Source organism: Martes martes (genome assembly GCF_963455335.1).
Source record: "Martes martes genome assembly, chromosome: 7".
Classification (NCBI taxonomy): domain Eukaryota; kingdom Metazoa; phylum Chordata; class Mammalia; order Carnivora; family Mustelidae; genus Martes; species Martes martes.
In genome coordinates this window covers 139,434,710-139,448,910 of record NC_137894.1, presented here as the reverse complement: position 1 = coordinate 139,448,910, position 14,201 = coordinate 139,434,710, and the positions used below count along the sequence as shown (strand labels likewise).

The window sequence follows — 14,201 nt, the reverse complement described above, 5'->3', positions numbered from 1 at the left end:
TGTGTTTGGGCCATAACTCTTTTTTTTTTTTTTTTTTAAATCCGATTGGAAGTGGACTGGTTCCAGCTTTTGTTGCTTTCTAAGAGACCAAAGACACTTAAAAAATTTGGGTTTGTGTTTATCAGAAATTTTCTGTTATGAAAATATCTGAAAACTTTTCTAATGATAAACTGTGAGACTTCCAAAAGAAACTATCTTAATTTTAAGGGCAAATTCTGTATATTTCATGTATACATAAAAATTTACATTGTTACTTTTAAGAGTCATCTTAGTTCTTTAGCAGAAGTAGGTAAATATTTAGGAAATGTTGCATTTTGACTACTGTTTTATTCCCTGATGGAAGAACATAGGGAAGTGGTTCTTTGACATAAAATGTTACTGCTGTGATGGGAGGTAAACCTCATCCACGGGTAGTAACACTGATATATCCAAATATGATATCCTGAGATTTTATATCATTCAACAAGTATTTGACCTTCATCTGTGTCCATGGCACTATGCTAGATGCTGTAGGTAATTTAGAGATGGAAGCTTTGGTTTTTTTCCTGCCATGAGACAGCGGGCAAAATAGGCACATCAGTAATGTAGATGGCGGTGGGCGAGCCCCTGGAGGCTCTGGAGCTGGGCTCCTGCAGTGCAGGGAGGGCGACCACAGGCGTGGTGGGGTTTTAGCCGAGACTTGGACACACGTGTTCACCCTGCGGTAAAGGCATGCAGTCCTCAGTGATGGAGGAAAGAGTGAGGGTCAGGGAATGACCGCCAGGCCAGGGCCTGAGGGAGGGTGGTGTGTAGGGGAGCTGGCGGACTGTGACAGATGTTGGCATGGGGCAAATGGTGGTAGCGATGGTCTGTGGGGTGAAAGGAAGTAAATATGTATATTTCCAGGTATACTTTAGTTAGGGGTATCCTACGGAAACTAGAAGAATTAGTGCCAAACCATATCTAATCTAGAGGTAATTGCGTGTCATAAACATGGATGATGGTTGAGCAAGTTCAGAAGATTGGCTGCTGCGCTGTAGAACTGGGCACCGAGAGTCTCTCCCTTTGGAATCCTGTGTTTACTCCAACTAGAGGCTGGGTGATAAGCCCGTGACTCCCTCTGATTTCAGTGTGCGGGGCCCGAGCATGGTGGGGACTCCCAGGCAGAGCGAGTCCAGGGCAGCTGGGGAGCTTTCTGGGAGGGGGTCAGTGCAAACCCGGTTTCTGGGAGGACAGATTAAGACCTGGCCTGGACCTAAGATTCTGTACCCTCGGGAGGTACATTCACTAGGGACGAGGACAGACAATCGCCTCACCTTAATTAAGGTGAAGTGAGTTAACGTCTATATGTAAGTTTCTTACTGCCTTTCCCAAGCAAGCTGCTTGCTCTCCAGTAGGGTCGGTATCTCTGTGGGAGGGAAATAGTCCAAAGAGAATTGCGAAAGACTGAATCTCAAGGTAAGCCAAGAATTTAGCATCTGGTAATCACCTTGAACTTGGCTTGTTCTTACTGACTTTCATGGGGTCAGTCTATGAAATGAATAGAGGAGCCTAGAATTTCCTCAAGGACATTGGGGGTGTTTTGGCTGTGTCTTTGAGTTTGTGAAACATTTTGTCAGGAGTAGACAAGGGGGGTGGTGGAGGATAGCTTCTTTCCAGTAAATGGGGGGAACGAGCAAATCCCAGGAATATGCCGTGTAAAGGGGTGATGGGTAGGGGCACCCGGGTGACTCAGTGGGTTAAAGCCTCTGCCTTCGTCTCAGATCATGATCTCAGAGTCCTGGGATCAAGCCCTGCATCAGGCTCTCTGCTCAGCAGGGAGCCTGCTTCCCCCCTCTCTCTGGCTGCCTCTCTGCCTACTTATGATCTCTCTCTCCGTCAAATAAATAAAGTAAAAGAAAAAGGGTGATGGGTTGAGAGAAGGCAGGTGGGTAAAATGGGGTGGGGCGTGAAGGACCTGGAGGGCTGTGCTGGGGAGGTGGGACCACCCTGTGAGCTGTGCAAAGACCTTGTGTTGAGCAAAAGAAGCCTACATGTTCATGGTGGGAAGTTGAGGAACAGACCAAACTAAGTGATGGCACTGGGGTCAACACGACAGAGCCTTGCTGGGGATGGCTGTGACTGGGAAGGAGCCTGGGAGGCTCCGTGAGTGCTGGCGCCTTACTGAAAGTGCTGCCCAAGCACTTAGCCAGAAGTGCATGTTATACCTCCATTTATAAAGGCTGACTGTCCATGTGTGGTGGGGAAGGAGAGTGGAGACGGGAAAATGAAGCGGAAGGATGGAAGGCGCTGGAGGTGACGGTCTTAACTGGGTGTGGCTTCACGGACCGTTTCTATAAACGAAGCACCCCCCCAAGCTCCCTCCCCCACCTTTGAAGGTTATGCTCCATGTACTTGCTCTCCCTGGGGCTAATTGACGGATGTGTTTGCAAGTTTGGCCTACACTGTATCTCTCTGCCTGTTACTCATTTCTAAAAGCCAGCAGTTTTCTGGCTTAAGGAAAAGAAATCTTGGGAACAGTTGAGTTTTAAGCAGTCAACAGTAGAGTATTGCTCTGTTGCCAAAGGAATCTGTTGTGTGTTCAAACCACTGTGACCAGATCTTTAATGGTCTCTCACCTGCGGCGGGTCTTAGACCCGAGCTAGAAGCTTGGGTAGGAGCTTCGGCAATGCAGATTCTGACCTAAGAGCTGCCCAAAGGAGGGAATGCTTTTTCCTGGGAGCTCATGAGCACCCTGTGCTGAGAGCCTGCTGTGTGCTGGGTTCTGGGCTGGCAGTTGGGGACACAAATAGAAATAGGACAGGGTGCCCCAAGGAGCCTGTTACCCAGGAGGAAAGCCAGTGTGTGAGTAAGTCTTGCAGTGCAGTGAGATCCAGTGGTAGAAGTGGTGGTACAGAGGAGGGAATAGTACAGCTGGGAGGACCAGAAAGAGGTGAAACCCAGGCCAGGCTTTTGGAGAAAGCTGATTACTGAACAAGTGACTCAAGTATTGCAGGTAAGGGGTGGGGTGGGGGAGATAGAGGGACAGGGTGAGGAGGCAGGAGAGGACACCTGTCTGAGGGACTAGGCGCCGTTGTTCGTGGTGGAGCCCGAAGGGCTGGGGCAGGGATGGCAGTGTGGGGCAGATGTGGGTGGGAGTGATGGGCTTGGCCACAGAGACCTGTAAGAGGCTAGTGTTACAGTGTAAGCAAGAGATGAATTCAGGAGGCACGCAGGAGCAGGTGCCAGGCAGTTGGCTACATCCAGGGGTGTGGGCCCTTGGCAGGGTGTTGTTGAGTGTAACGTCTGAAGACTTTTTAGCCCCCCTGCCCTCTGCAGTGTGCTGTGCTTTTGCTCTACATTGACACAGAGACAGCGGGGCGGTGGCCAGACTTCAGTCACGCAGATCTGAGTTCCAGTTCTAGCTTCATTTCTTACCTGATGTGTGTGTGACATTGGACAAAGCTGAAGGACTTCGCCTTTCTGAGAATGCCATCTAAAAGATGATGATGTGATCTGGGGCACCTGGGTGGTTCAATCACTTCAGCATCCGACTCTTGGTTTGACTCAAGTCATGATCTCAGGGTGGTGGGACCAGCGCCACATCAGGCTCTGCACTCAGGGTGGAGTCTGCTTGGGGATTCTCTCCCTCTGCCTCTCTCTCTTTGTCTCTCTCTCATATAAATAAATCTTAAAAAAGATGAGGCTATGATCTACTGATAGAGGGCCTGGGAAGATCAAATGAGATGTGTCTTAGCCCAGCACGCGGCAGATTGTAAGCACTGCATGCATACAGGGTCATCAATGCTGTTTTCATTAATGACCATTATCTCAGGACAGGTATCTACGTGCTGGGAGTGACGGCAGCCCGGGAGTCCCTGCAGGAAGACCGGGGGAAGGTAGGGGACTGCGGGCAGAGGGAAGAAGCCTGTTTGCTAGTGGGTCCCCACGCTGTGGGGGCCAGTGGAGGCCCATGGCTGTCTCAGGCTCACTTTCCCCAGGCCGGCTAGGGGAAGGCAAGGGTCCGGGAGTCCTCATCAAAGTGATGTTTTCACATTGTTTGGAGCCTGATACACAAAAGTCTTGCAGGCAGGGCTGACGGGAGAGGCCAGAGCCATCTGGGGGTGGCTGGTTTCTGTGGTTCTTCCTGCACAGCTGTATTTGGACGTGTGATTAAAGGCCTTTCCACGGGGGGATCTGGGGGCAGGTAACATAGAGGAAGGGGATTAAAAGGCACAAACCTCCAGTTATAATAAAATAAGTCACAGAGGTGTAATATACAGCATAGGGAGCATAGTTAATAATATTGTAACAACTTGGCGTGGTGACAGATGGTGGGTAGATTTGTGGTGATGACTTTGCAGTGTACGCAAATGTTGAGTCACTGTGTCACACCTGAAGGTAATCTGATGTTGTATGTCAGCTACCCTTCCAAAGAAAGAAAGAAAGAAAGAAAAGAATTAAAAAAAAAAAATCACCACCCTAAGAAAAGTCTTTCTCTCTAGACTTATGGGTAGTTTTAGTTATTTCGGGGTCCGGTTCCGCGGGTTTCCGCAGAGAGCCCGAGATGTGGAGAAGAGCAGCGGTGCCCCCGTCAGGCCCTGCCTGTGCTCTTGGCCCTGGGCAAGCGCTCGTGGGGAGCCGTATTCTCCTTTGAGAGGCGAGTCCTTCAGTTCAGAGAGAGCTGCTTAAGCGCTTCCTCCTTCTGCCCCCCACCTCTGTCTGTTTGTTTGTTTGTTTATTTATTTATTTATTTCCCGCTTTTGCTCTCAAAGCAACTAATTCCGTGCGGCAAACGTAGCTGTTCTTCCCTGTTCCCTTTGATTTTAGGAGGACACGCACTGTGTATCGCTCACTGTTTTAGGAGGCTTATCAGATACATAAAGTCACATGTTCTCTTCCACACCTTAGAGAGGGAAGAAGCCTACCGAGGCCCTCTGAGGAAGGCGGCTTTCTCTAACGTCAGCACGAGGGCGGTGTTTGCATGGCTGCGGTTCCGATACAGTGGGAGAGTATGACTTTTGGAGCTTTTATCCCATCCTTCATCTCCACACTCTAAGAGTCATTTCCTTTTGCAAAAATAAATGGGTCAGAGTGTGCTTTCTGGTTCCCCTTTGAGGTCACGTGTGACTTGTTGGGCTCCACGGAGAGGCCTCGCGGTGTTGGTTATTAATGAGCGTGTGGACCGCTGCAGTAGCTTCTTGGCTGAGTACCGTCCGTCTGGCTGGGCTCTCGGCCTGGGGTGCTGCTCTCTGGAGGAGGACCCCTCGGGCCAGACTCCTCAGGCGGCACCCGTAGCCCTCCTTTAGGGGGCGGACTCACAGGGCGAGCTTAGCCCCCACTGCCCCCCGGCGACCTCTTGCCCTTGAGGCAGGCACGGTTCCTCCTGGGGCTCCCCCTGGGGTTCCCTCGGGCCTCCCCCATTCCTGACCTTACGTGGGGACCGCCCTCCCCTTTCTTCCCACATCCCAGTCCCTTACTTGCCCCCGGTGATGGAGAGTTGCCAGGCGAGCGTCCTCTCTCACAGCCCGTGCCCAGCATGTTCTTGGGCTACTCATGCCCCGCTGCCTCCTCTGCCGGTGTGATGCTGTGGTCACTTCTCACATGTTCGAGGGTCCAGGGCTCGTGGGTGGTCAGGCGTCCCGTCGGGAGGTGCTGGGAGGCCTCGCTCCAGTGTAGGATCTGCCGTCACCTTCCCATGAGACACGGCCCCGGTGCCCTGAGTTGCCCAGCGAGGCCGCCCTGCAGAGGTGCGGTGGCTCTCGGGAGTGGCTTGGAGCTCCCCGTGTCTGCAGCGTTTGTCCCCAGGCCTAGTCTGCCGCTTGTGGTATAGCTCCTGTTCACGGGAGACGATTCTTCCAAAGAATCTAGTCTTCCGAAGATTCTCTCTCCTCCTGGGGGGAGGAGATGGAGGTTTTGGCGTCCATATGGCAGTTTGTGGTACACGTGTGTATACACAATCTTTATCGTGTTGTGTCATGGGATATGCATTTTAGTATACACAGTAGAATCTGTGTAACCTGACCAAATTCCAGAGTAAAATTTGCCTGTACTGCAGTTTGTGTAGGTGAAAGGAATGAACTTTTCTTCCAGAGACTACAAATTGATTTTTTTTTTTTTCATTTGAGAGCCTCCAAATACTAATATTTAGTACACTTTTCTTTTTCTGGAAGGAAACTTCAGACTGTGGCACACATGAGGTAAGATGTTAGTCTCTCGAGGCTAAGCCACTGCTTTGCCACATTTTATTATTTGATTTGATTCTTTGGAGATGTAATGCTTTTTGTCTTTTCTCTCTCTTCGCTACAGTCAGAAAATGGGTAAGAAGAGTCGAGTGAAAACGCAAAAATCAGGCACTGGTGCTACAGCAAGTGTGTCGCCGAAGGAAACCTTGAACCTGACTAGTGAGCTGTTGCAGAGTAAGTTCTGCCCAGGGCTTCCTCCTTCCTGAGGGACAGTGTGGCTTCACGCCTTCACTTCCTTGGACTGCGAGGGAGAGTCTCTGGCGCGGTGAGGGAGGAAGTGAAACAGGCTTGGGTTCAAATCCCAGCTTGCTGGCCACGCGACCTGGGCAAGCGTCAGAACTTCTCTGACCCTCGGTCTCCTCCTTCTGTAAAGCCCGGGCTATTGGTAGTGGGTAGCGATTAACGAGGGTTGGATGAAACAGCGAACCACCCGGAACATGGGCTTCTGGGGGCTCCAGGGACCTACTTGACTACCGTGGACAAATCATGCAACCCCTCTGAGTGTTGGTGTTTACAGCAGAAAACCATCTCGGGAGGGGAGGGCTGCACGAGCTGTGGCACATCAAGGTGCTCTGTGGCTGTCAGGCCCCAGGTGCAGACCTTTGGAACTCTGCCCCCGTGTTTGAACGGCTCCCCTTTAGTTTCAGTGATTCAGTAATAGTTTTCCGGTTTCTTGGTTCAAGGAAACTCAGTATCTATTAAGCGCTTGTACTTGCTTTACTAAGTTTTTATAAATTGGTAACTTCTTAATTGTGAATTTAAATTGGTGCTGTATAGGTTCCAGACTTAGCTGTGGTCACTCTACTAACTACACTATCTTGTTTCCTTGCCTCTTCTGTTCACACTATGAGACAGGTCAAACCCCAAATAAAAATTTAGCTTTCTCTCCCTGCCAGAAGCAGGCAGCAACCAAGTCGGGGTTAGGTCCTTCCCCAGATGCTCCTGTGGAGCCCTGTGGCCCTCAGAGCAGGGCGGGCCCCCCGTAGAGCACTGAGGTACTAACTGCTTACCACCTCTGTCCCACACTGGACTGTGGGCAGCTTGCGGACAGAGTCTGTCTTCTTGTAGTGCAGGGCCAGCCGGTATTTGTTGGTGGAAGAATGACTGGTTAACCTTAATAGTTAGGAGTCAGCCCAGCCTTATGACTTGGTGGTGGTAATTATATACTACATACACTCTTTTCCTCAGAGAACAAAGATGGCCATGGGAAGAAGGCTCTCTCCTTAAACTCACACAGTTGTTTAAAAAGGAAAGATCATGCTGATAGGCCAGATGTCCAGGACACAGCCTTCCAGAACCACCGGCACCATTCTCGAGGGCTGGTCTTTGCTTCTGGCCCTCCAGCAGAGTCTCCGCTTCCTTTTTAGCAGTGCCTGTGCCATCTCTTTTTGCGACTCCCCCAGAGTGCTTAATATAGAGCCTTACACATGGATGTGAAATGTTTGTTGAGTAATTGTCCTTATGTCCAATTTAACTGGTTGCTTTAGAGAGCCATTGTTCTAGGATTTAACTAGAAAGAAATGTTGACTTTTAAGATTACCTTTTTTTTCCCCAATCCATCTAGAAGAGTTTTTAGGGAAATGTTTTGCATTTTTAGCCTCGCTTTTTACATTTTCCCATGTTCAAGTATATTATGAGGAAAATTTTTCAGAGCAGCAAGAGGAAGATAGCTGCGGGCTCAGTGCTCACACTTAGGTATGGGAGTCCCAGCTCAGTAAGTGGCACGTGGATGGCTTTGGAGGGTTTATATGCTTTGAAAAGTATACCTGGTTTATACTTCCCACGTTTATCATCATGGCTGTGATATCTTTGTCCTTTAAAAGGAAATCAGCAGCAGTAACAAAACCCCAGCCCTCTTTGTGCTGCAGACTAGCTGGTGAAGTTGAAAGCAAGCAGTGTTTGAGTGCCGTGGCTTTTGTGTTACAGAATGCAGTAGTCCCGCTCCTGGCCCAGGAAAGGAATGGGAAGAGTATGTGCAGATCCGGTCTCTGGTCGAGAAAATACGAAAAAAACAAAAAGGTACGTTTTCTCGAAAAATTGTTTTAATAGAATCATGTAAAGGCTTGGCGCAAGTCAGAAATGTTTTGAGGTTAGCGAAGGCCTCGCTGTCATTCTTGCCTGTGGAAGATCACAGTAGAAGGTCACAGCGGAAGGGGCTTGGAGTTTGGGAGAGATGTACTAGGAAGCTGTCCCAGGATCTCTCCCATTTCTGAGGTGCTGCTTCCTCCATTGGAAAGGGTAAAAATGTTGAGCCATAGGGGGAAAGTGTTTGTATCTAGGGGCTAAAGTGACAACTTTTGGGGCACCTGGGTGGCTTAGTTGGTTAAGTGCCTGCCTTCGGCTCAGGTCATGATCTCGGGGTCCTGGGATCGAGCTGCACATTGGGTGTCCTGCTCAGCAGGGAGCCTGCTTGTTTCTCTCCCTCGGTCCTCTCCCATCGCTCATTCTGTCTCTCTCTCTAATAAAAAATCTTTAAATAAAATGATACAACTTTTATTTATTTTTTATGAAATATATATTTAGATCTGTTTTTTCCACATTGTGTTTCCTTGAGGGTTTGAGATCAGTACATAATGCCATGAGTGGTCAACACACAGATACACACTGATAGATTAGTGTCTTAGCAGGATTTATGAAGAACTCAAACCTATCTTGGTTAAATAAGAGATACAGTTCTATTTCTGAAGCTGTGTTTTTACAGGGTGTATTCAGTAGGCGTCTTAATGATTCTCAGCCAGGCCGGCAGTGGGGCCAAGTATGAGCTTGAAAAAGCCTATTCAATATACCTATTGTTTTTGTTCTGTAAAGCACAAAAAATAAAGATTGGTATGCAGGACCACATGGAAGGTGGAAGTAGAAAACATAATAAGTAGTCTGCGTTTAAAAGGGTGAGAAGAACCTTCTTAGAGTTAGGGTTTTTAAATTTTTATTTACTGCCACGAAAGTGAGTCAGAAGAGGGTTTGTTTTTTTATTTGCTCTCTGAGGTTCCGTTGCTCTCCCGTGTACTTCTGTAAACATGCAGTCTTAGCTTAGATGGTCTTGAACCGCAAATGGTGACAGGTTCCTTTAAAATGTGTTTCTTTGCTCTAAATGGTAGACTGCCAATCTTGGCTCGCCAGATCTATAGTGGGGCAGTTTTTGAATGTCCTGAGTGTCTGTTGTTAGCAGAGACCGCTAACTACAACTCACCCTGAGGTTAGAGTGTTCCTGAGTTCTCAGCAAAGAGGGACTTCTGTCTCAGAATGTCCCGAACAAGATCAGCTTTCTGCATATGTGGTGTGGCGCCGCCTGTGCCGGGCCGGCCTGCTGCACAAACCCAGGTGACCACCGATGGTGGTGTGTTGGCGTGGCCACAGGCGCCTGGGCTGGGCTCCACACCCCGCTCCTCACGCTTGTGAAGTTCCTGTTCCTCTCCTTTTATTTGTCAGATAAATCTGGTTTTTCTTCTGCATGGCTTTTCATCTCCTTGAATATCACAAACATGCCGAAAAGTCCAAAAAATAATACAACGCCTAAGAATCTTCTACCCAAACTGTATCAGTCCCACCAGTCAAGTTCTTCCTCCTTCCCACCTGTTGATCTGATCCCTATCCCTCCCTCCATCCTTTGTTCTGTTGTCATTATTTGTTTTTTTTTTAAGATTTTATTTATTTATTTGACAGACAGAGATCACAACTAGGCAGAGAGGCAGGCAGAGAGAGAGAGGGAAGCAGGCTCCCCGCTGAGCAGAGAGCCCAATGCGGGGCTTGATCCCAGGACCCTGGGATCATGACCTGAGCCGAAGGCAGAGGCTTAACCCACTGAGCCACCCAGGCGCCCCTCATTATTTGTTTTTAGGAAATAAATGTTGCAGTTATAGCTGAAGCCCCATGCTTCTGTCCCAGTCCCTTTGCACTCCTCTTGGGAGTTTGTCTAAATGGAGACTATCATTCCTTCATGTATAACCCCACAAAAATACAGGGTGTCAAGTGGTATTTAAAAAATGTGCATAAATGGTATCAGAGCACTTGAATTTTTAAAGATTTGTTTATTATTTTAGAGGGGGAGAGTGCTTGCTCGCAAGCGGGGGAGGGGCAGAGGAAGAGGGAGAGACTCTACAGCAGATTCCCTGCTGACGGCAGAGCCTGAAGCGGGACTCGATCTCACGACCCTGAGATCACGACCTGAGCTGAAACCAAGCGTCAGGCACTTAACTGACTGAGCCACCCAGGAGCCCCAGAGCCCTTGAATTTTTAAAAACAATGTTATATTTTGTTATCTTTGTAGATACGTATGATCCAACTCATTTAAACTATTCAACCATTTTCGGTTGCAGAGCTGACCAGTTTTGTGCTCTCAGAATCAGGCCTGTAGTGCTAATCCTTACGCACGCCTCCTGTGCACATGTCAGCTACTGATTTCTGTTTTCCTGGGAATTTTGTTGAAGCAAAGCTGCCTATGAGACTGGGCATGCCGGCCTTAATGGGGCGGGGTGGCTACTGTTACGTGTGAGGTGGTAGAGCCCTCCCCTTTCCACCGCGTCGCCTCGTGGAGCCCAGCAGTCAGTAGTCCTGTGTCCTGGGCTCAGCAAATGCTTCTCCACAGCAGACAGGAGTTTAGGATTGTGATTCACCTTTCCTGCCACTAGTTAGGATGTGTACTGTGCTTGGTGACTGATTGTTTTGTTGTTTTGTTTTTTCTTTCCGTGTGATTCTCCTTTTGCCTTGGGGCTATTTAGAAGTGTTCTGTTTAATTTCCAAATATTTGGGAATTTTCAAGATTTTTTTTTGGTTGATTTCTAATTTGATTGTGGTGTAATCAGAGAACGTTGTATGACTTTAGTCCTTTTCAATTTATTTAAGCAATTTTTAAACAATTTTTAGGCTTTTCTTTTAAAGATTTTTTTTGTAATTAAAGCTTAATTGTCATACAATATCGTATTAGTTTCAGGTGTACATCACAAGGAGTCAGTACTGCATACATTACAGAACGGTCGCCCCCATAAGTCTCTACCTGGTGATGAGTTTTGATTTCAAGATTATAGCATTATCACTATTTTCAGTGTGTGATTTTTAGTTTCTGAGAGCAGAAAGAATGATATGGGTCCTAAACGCAGCTCTTGTTTTCTGACACATGGATGGAAACAGGTCTGTCTGTTACTTTTGATGGAAAAAGAGAAGATTACTTTCCTGACCTAATGAAGTGGGCTTCTGAAAACGGAGCCTCCGTTGAGGGTTTTGAAATGGTCAACTTCAAAGAAGAGGGCTTTGGTTTGAGAGCGACGAGAGATATCAAGGTGAGTTTTGATCGTTGGGTTCGGGGACCCTCAGCATGCTTGGACTGTGCTGCGGGGCGGACGCAGGATGTGGAGACAGGTGTCTGGGCCGATTCTGACCTCGTAGGCGACAGGCAGCGTGCCGTTAACACTCCGCTTCCTGCTGCGGGGTCTCTGGGCTAAGTAGGGGCCTGGAAGAGCCTTGCCAGTGTTCTAGGCAGCCCCCTCCGGGGCCTCCCTGGGAGCTGTGCTGTTAACCAGCGAGCTGGGGCAGATCAGCTCATGTTCAGAGCCTCTGTTAGGAGACCACAGAGCATGCCTCAAAGGATTTGGAGGCTTCAAGAGAAGGATGTGGGCTCAGGCAGTTAGGAGGAGGCGCGCACAGGACCTGTGACAGTGGAGGTGGAGGTGGGGGCATTGGGATGGAGGATGGGCAGGGTCTGGGGTGCTTACTGGTTTTCTGGAGGGGGTAACTGAGTGGTTGGCAGTGCCACCTACTGACACCGTACCACTCACCAGAGCGGAAGGGGAAAGAGGAGCAGTGTACGTCTGCTAAGGGACAGATGCTTTTCCTCCGCTCTGGGTCCTTCCTTACAGATGAAGGGAGCAGTATCACCCTGACATTCCCAGCCTCTCTCTGCCCCTCAGCCCTGCCACTCTTAGTGAGGAGGTGTAACCTAATCTGTCTGATTTGGGAAGAAGGAACTGGTCTGGGCTTGTTTCTCAGTGGGAGCTGGTTGCCCACATGCATCCATTGTGCTCTCCCCACTCTGTGTGCTTTACAGGGCAGGCCACACGTGGGGAGGCCCGTGGGGCTCCAGTTCTGCCTGTAACTAGGTGGGGGAGTCGGTCTAATTCTGGGATTCAGTAGGTGATATTTTGGGTGACCATCTGCTGTCGTCTTGTGTCTCTCTCAGTGGGCTCAGAACTTGGATGGAGGAAATGAGTGTTATTTATTCAGGCCCCCTCAAACCTTGGCAAGGCTTTTGGTCAAGTTGTAGTTAACCTTTCATTGATACGTTGATAAAGCATATACCAGTTTACTAGATACCTATTAAATATCTAGTATGTGAATAGTACCTTGCTCATTATTTTACCAGCCTTCCAAAAAAACCGAGGTCTCTTCCTTCATGATGTTTATAATCTGTAGTAGGGGAAGAGACATGCATAAACAGAATCCAAATGGTAGACCTTGGCAGAAGGCGAGAGTAACCAGGATGTCGCACATTCTTCTCGTATATCCGAGAAGCATCATTTCTGTGGATGCCGCCCCAGTTATCTTAGCTGTGGTCTGTCTTCACCATGTGCATTTTTTAAGCTCTATTGAGGTATAAGGGGAAAAAACTGCATGTTCAGTGTTGACATTGTGATGGGTTGGACGTGTGCACATGCTCGTGACATCGTCACCACAGTCAAGGCACTACTCTTTGCATGTTGTAAGCTGTATAGGTACATATACAGCACATACCAAAAAGAAACCTCTCATATTGGCAAGAAATAATATTTTGGGGAAAAAACTCAGTAAGCCAAAATATGTCCTAGAGACTTGTGCTTTTGCTGGTAACCGTTGTGCCTTAAAGACAAGCATATTGGGGAAGGAATGTTCCTCTGGCTTCAAAAATGCAATAGCAGGAGCATCTTACATCGACAGGTTCAGGTTTTTGTTGGAGATAGAGGTTTTGTTTAGTTTTGCTTTTCGAACTTTAAAAAACGTAAGTGCGGCAAAGAATAGTTTTGTGCTTCACTCCAAATGGTTATGTTTACTTCAGATTAAAGTTGAAAGTCCCACTTTTTTCATCTGTTTTCTCAATATATATGGTTAGTTTTTCTTTCTTTCTTTTTTAAAAAATATTTTATTTATTTATTTGACAGAAAGAGAGCACAAGCAGGGGGAGCAGCGGGCAGAGGGAGAGGGAGAAGCAGGCACCTTACTGGCTAAGGAGCCTGATGTGGGGCTTGATCCCAGGACCCCGGGATCATGACCTGAGCCTAAAGCAGACGCTTAACCAACTGAGCCACCCAGGTGCCCTTATGGTTAGTTTTTCTCTTGGAAGTAGGATTTTAAACCCTGCTTCTACTTATCTAAGTAAACCACAAATACTTGACATTTAAAAATACATTCCGGGGTGCCTGGACGGCTCAGTCAGTTAAGCATCTGCCTTCAGCTCGGGTCAAGATCCCAGGATCCTGGGATCAAGCCCCACATCAGACTCCCTGCTCAGTGGAGAGCCTGCTTCTTCCTCTCCCTGTGCCCCTCCTCCATGCTCATGCTCTCTCTCTGTCTTGCTATCTCAAATAAAATCTTAAAAAAAGAAAAATAAAAGTACATTTGATAGTTAGAAACAAAGTGCTAATGTGCAACCTTAAACAGTATTTCATGTGTGGTTGTGTGATTGGCTTTCTGACTGCGGATGAAGGGGGCTGAAGATTGTGACATGTTTTGATGATTATATGATTTTCTTATTTTTTTTCTCCTAGGCAGAAGAATTATTTTTATGGGTTCCACGAAAATTACTAATGACTGTTGAATCTGCTAAAAATTCAGTGTTGGGTGAGAATAATTTCTGACTGTTCAAGGCAAAGTGCAAATGATAAAAATACGAAATTTTATTTTGTGGTGCTAAGGACCATATTTGGGTGTTTTCTCAAATTAGTGAAATGTTCCCCCAAATTCACATTGTTTTGCATGCTTGTAATCTGACATAGTAGAAGAATGTCAGAAGAAAGTTGCATGTTACTTTAA

General features: G+C 47.7%; 1 protein-coding gene across 3 annotated transcripts in view; it reads left to right on the top strand.

Annotated features, from left to right (window-relative positions):
* Positions 1-14,201, top strand: part of SETD3 (SET domain containing 3, actin N3(tau)-histidine methyltransferase) — a 78,998-nt gene that overhangs the window by 8,474 nt on the left and 56,323 nt on the right. The window contains exons 2-6 of one of the 3 annotated variants that reach the window (XM_080809648.1): positions 6,132-6,158; positions 6,268-6,377; positions 8,130-8,222; positions 11,331-11,479; positions 13,937-14,009. In XM_080809648.1, coding sequence (XP_080665774.1) covers positions 6,154-6,158; positions 6,268-6,377; positions 8,130-8,222; positions 11,331-11,479; positions 13,937-14,009 — 430 coding nt within the window. In that variant the 5' untranslated portion in view covers positions 6,132-6,153. Of the gene's footprint in view, positions 1-3,793; positions 3,858-6,131; positions 6,159-6,267; positions 6,378-8,129; positions 8,223-11,330; positions 11,480-13,936; positions 14,010-14,201 lie in introns of all 3 variants that reach the window. The other 2 variants (XM_080809649.1, XM_080809647.1) reach the window with 2 other exon arrangements.